This window comes from Mytilus californianus, unplaced genomic scaffold (assembly GCF_021869535.1).
Source record: "Mytilus californianus isolate M0D057914Y unplaced genomic scaffold, xbMytCali1.0.p SCAF_1, whole genome shotgun sequence".
In the NCBI taxonomy this organism is placed as follows: domain Eukaryota; kingdom Metazoa; phylum Mollusca; class Bivalvia; order Mytilida; family Mytilidae; genus Mytilus; species Mytilus californianus.
In genome coordinates, this window is record NW_026262581.1 from 14,164,209 (window position 1) to 14,178,125 (window position 13,917).

The 13,917-nt window shown below is 32.9% G+C and overlaps 1 protein-coding gene across 2 annotated transcripts in view; it reads left to right on the forward strand.

Moving 5' to 3' along the window:
* The window catches only part of LOC127706629 (pleckstrin homology domain-containing family G member 7-like), a 150,787-nt gene that overhangs the window by 80,414 nt on the left and 56,456 nt on the right, over window positions 1-13,917 (forward strand). For both annotated transcript variants that reach the window (XM_052211320.1, XM_052211392.1), the window contains exon 3: window positions 2,229-3,108. In XM_052211320.1, the coding sequence (XP_052067280.1) occupies window positions 2,229-3,108 (880 nt within the window). The remainder of the gene's footprint in view (window positions 1-2,228; window positions 3,109-13,917) is intronic.

Below are 13,917 nucleotides of genomic sequence, written 5' to 3' on the forward strand. Positions count from 1 at the left end.
TTTAAATGATTATTTTTATGACGTTAAGCTTCCTGCTGACACATATTTAACATAGAATGAGCAAGGACATATAAATTATCAATCGGTTCAAGTGTAAGTTGGCTCGTGGATAGTTTTATTATGAAAGTAATATCGATTCAAAATAATACTTTCATGGTTTTATATATCTTTCTCGATACAAGTGAACCCTTTCAATATTAACAATCTATTATTTTTAAAATATTATTATGTTTATAAATTCAGATAAATGACATTTTTTATGTCTCAATATATTTTAAGTTTTATTTGAATAATGTAAACAGCAAACAATTGATTTGTTTTCGTTAACACTACTGTCTATCAATTTCTTAAAAGATACACATCAATGATTTATAGTGACGAGGCTTTTACCACAAGCAAAACCATACGGATTATAATTGTACGCAGCCACCCATTTTCAACAATAAAAATAAACAATCTTTTCGCAGTAAAACGATAATTTCAAATTTTCACTATTTTCCCAATCATTGTGTATTTCTACTTTAAACCAGATATGTGTTACAATTTCAAATCTAAAGGATTAAACTCGTTTGAACTTGGTCAGATACAAAAGATTTTAATAAGCTAATCTTTCCGTCTATTGTGGTCTATAATTTTAAGTGCGATGTAAAATTAAACTGTAATGAAGTTGAAATGACCTCTTTCACTGTTATACCCTGCTAATGGACGAACCTCTCGTAGCTGTTTATAACCAAGAGAGCCTCGGGTAAGAAATTAATCATTCAAAACATAAAATCTGCAGATATGTGATCGCTTTATGATTTGATTTCCTTTGTATAGACAGTGGTGACACGTAATACACTCTTTCTAACATGCAAAAATAATTGGATTATTAAGTTATATTTCATACTTCTTATTAGATAAATTATGACATGTTTTATAAACTGTTTCATAATTGACCGTATACGTAAAGCAACGGAGATGGGACAAAAACTATATGGTAAGACTTTTTGAAAAGTATTAAGAATATAAAATATCAAAAGTTATTTGTGCGTGTACAATTGTAATAATTTTTTTAACACTTTGGCAAAATTGATACATTTCATTTTTTTACTACTCTCTCCAATTACAGGATTTATAAAATCCTTCTTAAAAAAAGTTATGTTAACGCGATATTAATATAAAACCGGAAAATAAATAACTGCTTAATTGTTAAAAAGATTAGCCTACAACCTATTATATACTCATATGCATATAACAATTGAAAGAAATGTATTGTCTCCTGTGTAATACTGGATACAAGTTCTGAGATAAATCTTCTAGCAAAAAATGATGTAGACCATTTGGTCATTGTGTATTATTTTGCACCCACCGATACATGCTAGTATGTGTCAATTTCTTTTCACAACGTGCAATTTACATGTAAGATGTGTGAAAGAAACAGAAAAGTAAATTGAATGGTCTCCCTTAGCCTACTTTTTCCTGGAATAAAAGTTCCTTACGGTTTATAATATTAGTTCTAAATGGAAAAAAAAATATTCTGGAATATTGTTTCTGCTATAAGAAATATCACACTATTTGTTCCTGACGGAATGAAGCGAATATAGTGTTTGCTAAAACAGGTACAGATATTGTAACATTTTTTTTCGAGTTTCTAGAGGAACTTCTTTTAGGAGGAACAAATATACGTTGAAAACGTACACAAAACTGAACTAGTGTTGGACTGACTAGACAAGAACTTTGTTATCAATGCACTTATTTACTACATGCTTTCTTTTATGGTATGAAGTACAGTTATCATAATGCATTTTTCTTGTTTAATTGATAACATTTTAAAATCAAAACAACCTTTACTCAAAATAATTAAAGATGAATAGATCTGGTTCGTGGTATCACAGTCGGGTTGAATGTGCGTTTGAAGTGTATCTTTTAAATACACATCGTAAATCATTACTTTGGTCGTTTTAATTGAAACGACGCTTTTAATTATCGAAATACATTTCAGTACAAACATACACTTGAAGGAAAGGACAGTGAACCCCACATTATAGAATAAATATATTAGCTGTCACACAAAGTTCAAATTTTATCAACTTTTATTTGCATGTTAACACCAGTTAAATGAAACAATGACCGTCAGTTAAGATACGTTTAAAATCAATGAGACATAATCATTTAGTACTACAATTTATTTTGATTATAGTTGTTTGCTAATTTTATAGTAATGAAACCTTATCATCTCTTTACAGAGAAAGACAAACACAAACAGTCAGACGTTTCAAATCCTGCATATGAGGACGAAACAATTGAAACGGATAGACCACCACCTGTTCCTCCACGAAAAAGAGTGTCAGATGTTGATCCAAAGTTAAAACGCCATTCCGCACCACCTTCGCCTTCGTGGAATACACAACAGGTATATCCTGTAAACGGTGGTTCTTCACGAGCACCTTCTAAACGCAAACGGGACAGTTTTCAAAAGAAAAAGTACGAATATACACGGAGAACAAGAGCGCACAGTTCTTCTTCATCGTGTTGCTCAATTGAGGATTGCAATGACAATCAACATACGTTTGATGAAGAAACTAGTAGCAGATCAGGTTCACGGACACCAGATCCGGAACATTATAATAGGGATATATTACTAAAATCTGCCGAATTGTTTGCGCAACCAATGCAAAAAATGACACCGTCAAAACCATCACTTAAATATTCACCTAGTTCATTATCATGGCCGGAAATGGAAAGTGCAAATCATTTAGAATCAATTGACAAACTACGGAGTCTAGATATGATATTCAAAAACAGACGGTCACCAACTTCACCGTTGGACAACCGAAAAATGGAATTTACTATAGGGCATAAACCAATACAATCAAATTCAGTTGATTCTAGTCCTGCTCAAATTCAACGGGACAAGACAAAACTATTGAGACAGCGGCCACATTCGTTTGGCCTTTACGGACAACAGAGTCATGATGGAAATATGTTGCTAGATTTACGAAATGCTTTAAAACAACAAAAGAAATCAGAATACATTAAAACAAAACGAAAACCGCTAATGGTGCATGAAGATCCTGGTTCGGTGTCTGATCTTGAATGTATTATGGAAAATACCAAAGATCGCAAGTAAGTCATTTACAAGATTAATTCAATACATGATTACATTGCTAATTGATTGGTTAAGCCAGGAAAGCTTATAAGCAAATGATTTTCACGAGTTCACAGTAAACTGAAAGACAGTAAGAGAGGTCAAGCAGTATTAAATTTGTTTTAAATTTGAAACTTAAAAGTAGTATAGAAATGCCAGTTCAAATTTCCATATGTCACGGTAAATTGAGAGCATGGAAGTTAAATCAGTCAGAAACACAACACCTCCAAAGGAAGTGCGACGGGGTAAGCATTGTCTGCTTTGTAGGAATAATACGTCACACGATTCAAAAGTCTTATATACAGCAAATGGAATTAAAAACCAAATTAAAAGACCAATTATTTTAGTGTATACTAGACTTGGAAGTCGTATGGACATGTGAATTAGTTAGATTTGCGATTTGGCAAAACCTACTGTCAAGAGAGGCGATACGTATAAGATTATTTATATATTATGCTAAATATACATAGATCTGTTTGAAGAAAAAACAATCTAATTATAAAATGAACTCATAATTAAATGTATTTCAAGCAAGCAACAAACTCACGTTCCCAATTTATAAGCTTCAGCAACCTTCATAATCACATGTATTGTGATTCTAAAGCAAGTATCTTTTAGTGTGATAATTGTAAGTGTTAAAAGTAGCATGAACCCAATCAAAAGCAAATACATGTGCATGAACACAATATTTTAATGATGATCACTCTTTGATATCAATCTCAATTGAACCCTTTCGAAATTGAAAACTAAGTTAAGACACATTTTCGGTTTCCACATGGTTTGATTTAGGTATACATGGTTCGTCTTGAAATTCTGTAGCATAAATTATAGTAAATGGGTCAATTTGGATCGATATATTTGGATTTGAAAAACCTTCAATAACATGGCGGCGATAGAAATTCTTTCCGTCTTATTATGTTACTTTATTTTTGTCGAGCCTGCGACTTTTGTCGCAGAAAGCTCGACATAGGGATAGTGATCCTGCGGCGGCGGCGGCGTTAGCTAACTTCTTAAAAGCTTTATATTTTAGAAGGTGGAACACCTGGATGCTTCATACTTTGTATATAGATGCCTTATGTTATGAAGTTTCCGTCTGTCACATGTCCATTATCCTTGGCCTCATTTTCATGGTTCAGTGACTACTTGAAAAAAAAAGTAAATATTTTTTGTAATGTTAATTTCTCTCTTATTATGAGTAATAGGATAACTATTTATTTGGTATGTACGTACCTTGCAAGGTCCCTCGTGCTCGTCAGATAGTTTTCACTTGACCTCGACCTCATTTCATGGATCAGTGAACAAAGTTAAGTTTTGGTGGTCAAGTCCATATCTCAGATACTATAAGCAATAGGTCTTCTATATTTGGTGTATGGAAGGATTGTAAGGTGTACATGTCCAACTGGCTGGTGTCGTCTGACCTTGACCTCATTTTCATGGTTCAGTGGTCATAGTTAAGTTTTTGTGTTTTGGTCTGTTTTTCTTATACTGTATGCAATAGGTCTACTATGTTTGGTGTATGGAATAATTGTAAGGTGTACATGTCCAACTGGCAGCTGTCATCTGACCTTGACCTCATTTTCATGGTTCAGTGGTTAAAGTTAAGTTTATGTGTTTTGGTCTGTTTTTCTTATATTGTATGCAATAGGTCAACTATATTTGTAGTATGAAAATATTTTATAATGTACATGTCAGCCTGGCATGTTTAATTTGACCCTGACCTCATTTTTACGGTTCATTGCTCAATGTTAAGTTTTTGTTTTTTGTCTATTTTTCTAATACTATAAGCAAAAGGTCGACTATATTTGGTATGGAATGATTGTAAGGTGTTTATGTCTGTCTGGCGATTATCATCTGACCTTGGCCTCATTTTCTTGATTCATTGATCAATGCTAAGATTTTCTGGTTAAGTTTGTTTCTTAGATGTGCAAAAGTTCAACTATATTTCAAAAACATATTTGGTGTAAGGAATGATTGCAAGGTGTATATGTATTTCAAATTTGGTTTATCAGATCTTGACCTCATTTTCTTAGATCATGTCAAGTTTATGTGATAGTTGTAGTAAAGCTTTATATTTAGGACTATCAGCATAATATCAATGGTTAGGAAAGAAGGCGAGACATTTCAGCGTGTGCACCCTTTTGTTTATTTTTTTGTTAAACATCACAAAGGAGCCTGCCTCGTATTAGTAACACATGAAGTTATACTTTTCTTTAGAAACTAAGACATGACGCCAGCCATCAAAAATGGAATCTGCACACTCTTCCAGTACAAATTTAAACGTGCGTTCATTTATATTTTGGTTCAGTGCGGGAATTATAATTCTAGACACTTGATCCATCATTTGGTACTTATGCATAATATTCATAACAATGAGGGCGGCTTGTTGATTAATGTGGAAGTCAACCTTGTTTGAAAAACAAGAAACCACTGCAATACATAAGTATGGTTAATAAGAATTATCAAGAAAAACCTACCCCGGTTGATGCTTTATCATTTGTTAAGAATATTATCAAAGTATTTTCCTATCAAGTGCGTCGTGATCTGTAGTTTTAAGTTGCAACGAAATAGTGTTTCGGTTAAGTGACTTGCTGAATTTTTTGCTTAAACGTGTTCAAAAGATCGTGGCTTCCAATACTGCAGTAAAATACAGAAACCAATATTGGAGTGTAGTACGGCATGATTTTATATCAGCAGGTTGAGTACATTAATCTTGCGTTTAGTAACTTAAAACATTTGATTTTTTTTGATACGGTGTTAAAACATATTTTTACGTTTGTACTTGTATTTTTGTTACCTACACCGTTATTCAAGAGTTGAGAGCTTTAAATTTCAAGTACTGATTTTTTTATGACTCTATTATGTACCTTTTGTTAGTCAGCTGATCGAGGTTAAAAAGGGGTAGGGTAAAGATCTCAAACCTGGCACGTATTCATTAGCCTGTCTTATCATTAGTCAAGAACCACATCAGTGGTTGTCTTCTGTTACTTCTTAATGTTTTTGGTATTTAGCGATAGGGATGTTGATGGTAGATCTGTGATAGTTTCTGTTAAATCAATATCTTTCATATTTTAATCTAACTCGGGACGACTTTGAGCTGAAAATACTTGACTATTACTGAAGACTATTTCACCGCTGGAAGTCCTTTGGTTACTCGTGTCTTTGGGTTGCTGTCTCATTCTTGAATGATTCATCTCCTTTGGTTCATATCAAATGGCAAATTATTAAAGTAGAATAAAAAAATGAAAATCTATTATAGTTATAATGGACTTTATGGTTGACTCTTTATGTAAAACGGGTCTCACACGGGGCCAGTTTACAAATATTGGGCTCGACGGCTATAGACGTACACCAACAAGTGATGACGAATGCTAACATTTTAGGCGAACCTAGGTAACTAATCCTAACCATTACCCTAGATTCGATTATTTTCTACTTTTTGGTTTCCATCGTCAAAAGAGCTTTTGACGTCATCATTATAAAAAAACAAGCATAGAACAAATCAATATGATGCGGTAGACAAGAATTAACAGCAGTATAACAAAAATAGTTGTCATCATTTTAAAAATAACATAATGTCACATCATTTCCTTTGATAAAAATACTAATCCGTTATTTGTAGAACTGTAGTCAGATGCAGGCTCAAATATCATTAATTACTCGCTCTTTTGTAAGGTTTTAGTAGGAAGACGATATTTCATACTTAATCGTCTAAGTTTCTTATTTATAGCTTCAATTCACGAGGTTATTTCTTGAGCATTCAGAAGTTTTTCAATAACACAAAATGATTTAGAAGCGTAAAGTTCCTTCCAAAGACTTACGAAGCCATGGGAAATTGTAAAAATTTTTATTTATATGGCTTGTTATGCAGTGTGATGTTTTGCAAACAATTCATACTGTCATGAAATAAATAAATGTGTTATGACAACATGTACAGCTTAATGTTTCATTGGAAGTTCTTCAATTCTAAAAAGGAGATAGCCAATGAGACACCTATTCACCACAGACCCAAGGAGTTAAGATTAAAATAATTTCAGGTCACCATAAGGCCTTCAACGATAAGCAAAACCCATACCGCTTGTAAGATAAAAAAAAGTCGCTGGGATGTTTTCGGTTTTTTAAAAGTTTACAAAACACTGTCTATCAAATGCAGTCGCCATGAATTATGGAGTTCAAAGCACATTTCTAGATTGCCTTCAGTATGAACGCTCATGGCAAAAAAGCTTATTTCCATACTTGTATTTGTTTGGTTTCATGCAGTTTTTACGAGAGCTGCATCGAAAAAAGAAGGCGAACTTTAATTTATCCCTTCCGAACCTATTGGTATCACACTAGTTTTTATAGTTTTGATTGGAGTTCATACTGATCTGGCTCTTGTTTTCGATGCTGTTTATATATACTCATAACACTTTCTGTTTTGAGTTTTCGTCGTCTTAAATTGTTTTAATAAAATCAATTCTTTGTGTAATTTGGTCCACACGTCAATGCAGTCTCGCTATTAGAAACCAGTTGTAAGTGTGCTGTATGATTTTCATTATTTCTTATTCAAGGTATGCCAATAAATATATATATATATAAAAAGTCTAAATTGAAAACAACGTTCAAACCTATGATTGCGTTGGATAAAAACCGCAATTTTTATACGTGTGCATGTAAAACAAATTTCTTGGTAGAGGGGTCTAAATACAGCACAAACAACAATTTCCAAAAGATTAAAAAAAGTGAAAAAGTCTATTTTAACAAAACGCATTTGACTAACTGAGTGAAGCCTAGGTGGTCGTGTGGTCTAGCGCGTCGGATACAGTGCAGGCGATTTGGTGTCACGATATCTCAGTAGCATGAGTTCGAATCCCGGCGAGGGAAGAACAAAAAAATTTGCGAAAGCAAATTTACAGATCTAACATTGATGGGCTGATGTTTAGACGAGTTGTATATACAGAATGTACACAGCCATGCATCACCATCACTGCTGGTGATCCGATGGATAAATCTGTTGTAGAGTGTTGTCACTGGTTCAGACGTACTTATATATATATATATATATATATGTTTGTGTTTGTTCATTCGTGCTGTTTTCATTTTGCCTCATGAACATCTGTCAAATGTCCTAGCTATCTTTTCCAATGAAGATAATCAAAAAAAATGAGCAAGGAAAAAAGGAGTGAAAAAGGAATTAAAATGTTTAAATTTTGCTTAATACGAAATGATTGACTTGACATTTTTTATTTTGAATATGTTCATTGCCTAGTCCATGGTAAAATCGAATATAAAGTAAATTTCAGAGTATGAACTTGCAAGTTTTTATTCATTCATATTGAATGGGATTCGTCAAATAAGACAGAACAAACCCCCACGATTACTCTCTTTATTAAAGGACTTTTAGCTAGCTACCTTGTATTTTTGTCTCTTTATTAAGATTTTTTTTAAACAATCTAACCTTCATTCTGTATAAGTAATTAATGTGTCCATATGTCCGATTGTGGAGAGCTGGACATTATAAGATTCATAAAGAAGTCGGGTCTATTGTACTTGGATTGTTACTTACTGATAGTACAGGAGCTTTTCAACCCGATTATATTAGTCTCACAAAAGGGAATACATACAATTTCTAAGCATTCATAATCCTGCATAAGGTGTCGACATTTCATTAACAGTACATTCCCTATATACAAGTACACTGATTAGTTAACGTTCTATCCGCATCATCAGTTGAATGACCTCGAATTCCCTCAAAAGCCACCCATGCTGCTGGAGTCAATTCATTATTATGCATAATATTGTAGTTGCATGTGCTTTCGTAGGACGTACCAGAAAACGCACGCGACATCCCGGGTCCGTGGATAAAATGAAAATACTATTACAAGTGCTAGTTCTAATCTTAATACGTTTGAATGTCTGAACATGAAAGTTAGTCTGACACTTACCCTGTCGAAGCACCCGGTCCTGCTCCTTTTCGAGCTTATGCGATTTCTTCTCTTTTTTGTTTGATACCTTAATCTGTGTTCTTAATCGATTTATGAGATTTGACTACTTACTGTAACTTTTGTGTGTGCTCAGGGGGAAGCGGAAGCAGAAGTTCCTTCATGTAGTTATACTTGCACATGTGCAACATTATGTTGGAGGCTTTTTATTTTGCATTCTATTCTGGATTCAGTTATTATGCACATGATTATTCAGCAGTTACTTTTAATCATGCTGCTGTGTGTATGGACACTATCTATATATAAATGGTAACTTATTTAGTAAGGGATTTCGCTAACATAATTTCTAAAAAATATTTACTTAATTCTTTCATCAACATAAATAATTGGTAAGGAAGTTTGGCTTTACACATAGAAACCTGACTACAAACAGGATTTCTCATCCGAGTTCTCACTTAAGTTTGTGCAAACGAAATTATCTTTTAAGGAGGAATATTATAATTGACTTCAACATTATTGTCTATATACTTGCAAAAAATGCATAATCCGAAAATTGTTGAAATCTACTTGAATTTGCCAATTTAAGTGTCTAAACTATATTATCAAACGATCTGTCGACAAGTTTTTGTATAATTACCCATAAAATCAAAATGTTCAGTGTTACAAATTGCAGTTGAATTCAATATTGATTGAATTATTTTGCAAATGTTTTTGTAAAATTATGCAGCCAAGGACATCCGTAACCAAAATTAAGTAAGTCCTAAGCTATCTGAGAAACAATTAGAAATAGTTGATTTCCTTTTGAATTTTAGTTTTTGTAAGTAAACACCTTATCATTCTCTTAAAAAAATGCAGTTTAAGCCTTTTGTGTTGTGTTAGAACATAAAAATTAAGCTGTAACTGTTAGTTGTGGTTGATACATTTTTACTTGAGGAAGTTTTGTAAATGGCCCTAGAGGGAAACAAATTCAGGGGACATCCTTAGCTCCTTTTCATCCTGCATTCTTAACTATAAAAGTAAAGTTATAAAAAAATTAAACCTCTGCTAGTAATTTAAGTCGGGGAAAAAATAAACGAAGGCACATTTTCATATGGATCATTTCCGAAGGCTGATATTGTCTACTTTATATTAGAATTTTTTATTGCCATAGCATATTTTGTTTCTTGTTTAATTCAAAGACTTTTCGACAAGCAAATTGTTCATAATTTGTTCATATAGGTATTGCAAAATTTCATATAATGACAGTATACATATTGTACACTGTTGATGCTAGTCTATCATAGATATAAGAAGATGTGATATGAGTGCCAATGAGACAACTCTCCATCCAAGTCTCAATTTGTAAAAGTAAACCCATTATAGGTCAAAGTACGGTCTTCAACATGGATAATATCAACATGGATAATATAATTAAATTCTCTTTCATATAAGTATAAATAAATAATTTGGAGCATACTTCCTACTGATACTTCCAGACAACCGTGACAAAGATTTATAAAGAAAATGATTGTGTCTTGTCATTTTGTTTGCATACATGTATGTGTTGAATTGTTTAAATGAACCATGCTGTACATTGTAGCGTTAAATTGGCTTATATATAGGCTTAGCCTATTTCCAAATCCAATTCCTTTTATTTTGAATATAAACTATTGTTAAAAGTAAACTGAACTTCAGTCTTCATTGCTAATAAAAATGTCTTTGTATTCTTGAAAGCATGTAATCTGTACTGTTGTCAGTAAAGTAACAAAAGCATATTACCAATACAGTTCGCATGACACGTGTTATTGGTTATACCCATTATAGTGCGCATGCCACGTGTTTATGGTTATACCCAGTACAGTGCACATTACAGTGCACATTACACGTGTTACTGGTTATACCCACCACAGTGCACATGACACGTGTTTCTGGCTATACCCACCACAAACGCATATGACACGTGTTACTGGTTACACCATTACAGTGCACATGACACATGTTCCTGATTATGCCTATATCAGTGCGCATGACATGTGTTTCTGGTTATACCCATTACAGTGCACATGCAACGTGTTTTTGGTTATACACATGACATGTGTTTCTGGTTGTACCAACTACAGTGCGCATGACACGTATTTCTGTTTATACCCATGACTAAGCGCATGATACGTGTTTCTGTCTATACTCATTACAGCGCGCATGACAAGAGTTTGTGTTTATTGCCATTACAGTGTGCATACTTGTTTCTGGTTAAACCCATTACAGTCATATGACACGTGTTTCTGTTTATACCCATGCCCGTGCGCATGACACGTGTTTCTGTTTTATACCCATGCCCGTGCGCATGACACGTGTTTCTGTTTTATACCAATGCCCGTGCGCATGATACGTGTTTCTGTTTTATACCCATGCCCGTCTCAATTCAGTTTTGTTTTAAAATGATCCATAGATAAGATAGTAACAGTTCTGTTCCAATAGTGTTTATATACGCGCCACTCAATAAGGTCTCATATAGTATGTACATGCAGTAAAGTGTTGATTGATTGACAAGTTGGTTGCTGATTTCTTATTAATAAATTTCCAGCGGCAAATCATGCATGCATATTCCAGGCAAGAACAAATTAACAATTGGTACCATAGGTAGGTTCTACATTTAGGTGTTGAAAATTTTAATTCCCTTTTAGGTTTTAGAAGGGAACGTCAATATTCAACAATAATTTCAATTTTAAAGCAATGTCTTTTAATTTGCCATATTTACATAATGTTATTATCTTTTATTTTCAGACAATGTGATAAGAATTTAATATAAAAGACAAAAGTTATTATAGTGATTCAGAAAATATCTATAGCCCTAAGATAAAACGTCCTTTGTGCCACTAGAGACTGTTATATATTGTAAAAGTTTGACGCAATCGTGTAAAATTTGTAGACATGAAAACTTGAAATCAATTAGTGTTGCTAAACTTCAGACCCGAGGCAACATATGGTGGTTATTACCCTACAGTTCATTGTATTATCTCACTAATAATATCAACTCCATATATTTATTTATTGGCTTGATAAGTGCAAATCATAATCTTGTAAAACTCTCATCACAAAACAATTTAACACTGTTTGCGAACGATCGATTTTAATGTTATAAAAAGTATGATCAAAATCCACCTCAAACCAATGATGATTTTTTTCGACATTATCTTAACGGAAGGATATAATAAAATGAGCACAAATTGTACAGTGTATAATTTTCAAAGAAATTGTCCTCAGATATATCAAATACGACTGACCATGTAGATTACTTTAGAAAGCAAATGACATGTTTTAGGGGTGGAGTTGGCTGGAGTAAATATGTTTGTGATTAGGGGCTCAAATAAGAAGGGATATGTAGTACTTTGTATTAACTGTTTTATCTGACTGAGCAAAGCACAGCGCAAAACGTACAATGTTTTCCAGTCTACAATTGTCTTTCTACTGCGAGATTGTTCTCATTAAATGTGATCATTCTTTGAAAAGGGGTTAAACCAGTTGTTGAATTATTTTTGGGGAAAATTTCTTATTTATAACGTACAGTGTTAATTATTTGTTAATCAAACTCCCCTTACAATTTATTACATAATATCTTTTCTGTAGACTACTTGTACATATACCGAAAATATGCATGCCGACAGGATTTTGATTTCTGTTCAATATTTCACACAAAAAAACATTTGTTGAACAATTTTAATACGATATTTTATATAGGGCACAGGATTTGTTTGTCGATCCCGCTTATAACGAACAAGGTTTACATTTTTTTTCTTGTAGAACAGAAGTACATATACTAAAAATGTCCATATGACTGTGATTTTTTTTTCGATAGTTCATAAAATTACCATTTTTGTATCTTGGTTATTCTTTGAGAATTTCCTACACATGGTACGGGGTTTGTCTGTCAAACGCCTCTTAAAGTTTACAAGCTTTTATCCTTGTATTATGCCAAACATTAATACCTGCACTCATGACCTGTTGATCTTTGAAACTATCAAATAGACTTATGTTTTTACACTTTTAAATAAATACCCAGTGGTAGACGTTGTACTTTCAAGATCCCCCAATTCATATTTAGAAGGTTTTGACTATTCTTTGTATTGCTTGGGCTAGTATTGCCAATGTTCTATTTCAAGTCGATGTTGATGAAAGTTACGACTAAAATCAACATTTCAAAAGTTTTACCGTTACCATGAGAAATCGGTTGAACAATGCGATGTTTCTATGTCTTAACTCACATATTTTGTGGTCTTAGATCTTAAGACAGGAAAACAAATATACTCCAATATGGAAATTTCCCAATTATGTCCTATTCTCTACATTTTCACTGAGTCTATATTTGCATTGCGGATGATGCATGATAGTAGAAGACGATTACCCTGTGGAAATACCCCTACATTCTCCGTTTGGAGTTCATGTGATTCCTCTTTATCATTTTCTCTTAGTTTGTCTATTCAAGAGGGATTGACGAGTTATTACAACATCTTCAAACTACTAATGCCTTATATTTACACATGACAAGAGCTTCATTCAAAATATAAAAAAATCGCTGGGTTTGAATGTAATAGACTATCACTGACACTACTTTTACTGGTGGATATTTGGTTCTTCAAAACATTATTCATACACTACCTTATGCTAAAGTGCTTTGGAGTTTGGAATATATTGTTAAATTTTCATAATTCATCAACTAGAATGTAATTAATGGATGTTGTACTGTCTGAAGAGTTTTTATCACCACTGGTTTATATTTTAATTCTCTTGTTGATGTATAAAAAAACAACAACAAATGAAACACTTAATATATATTTAAAGTTTTATGCAAGGTCGTCAGAAATATAGAATTATATTTTATCTATTCCATTC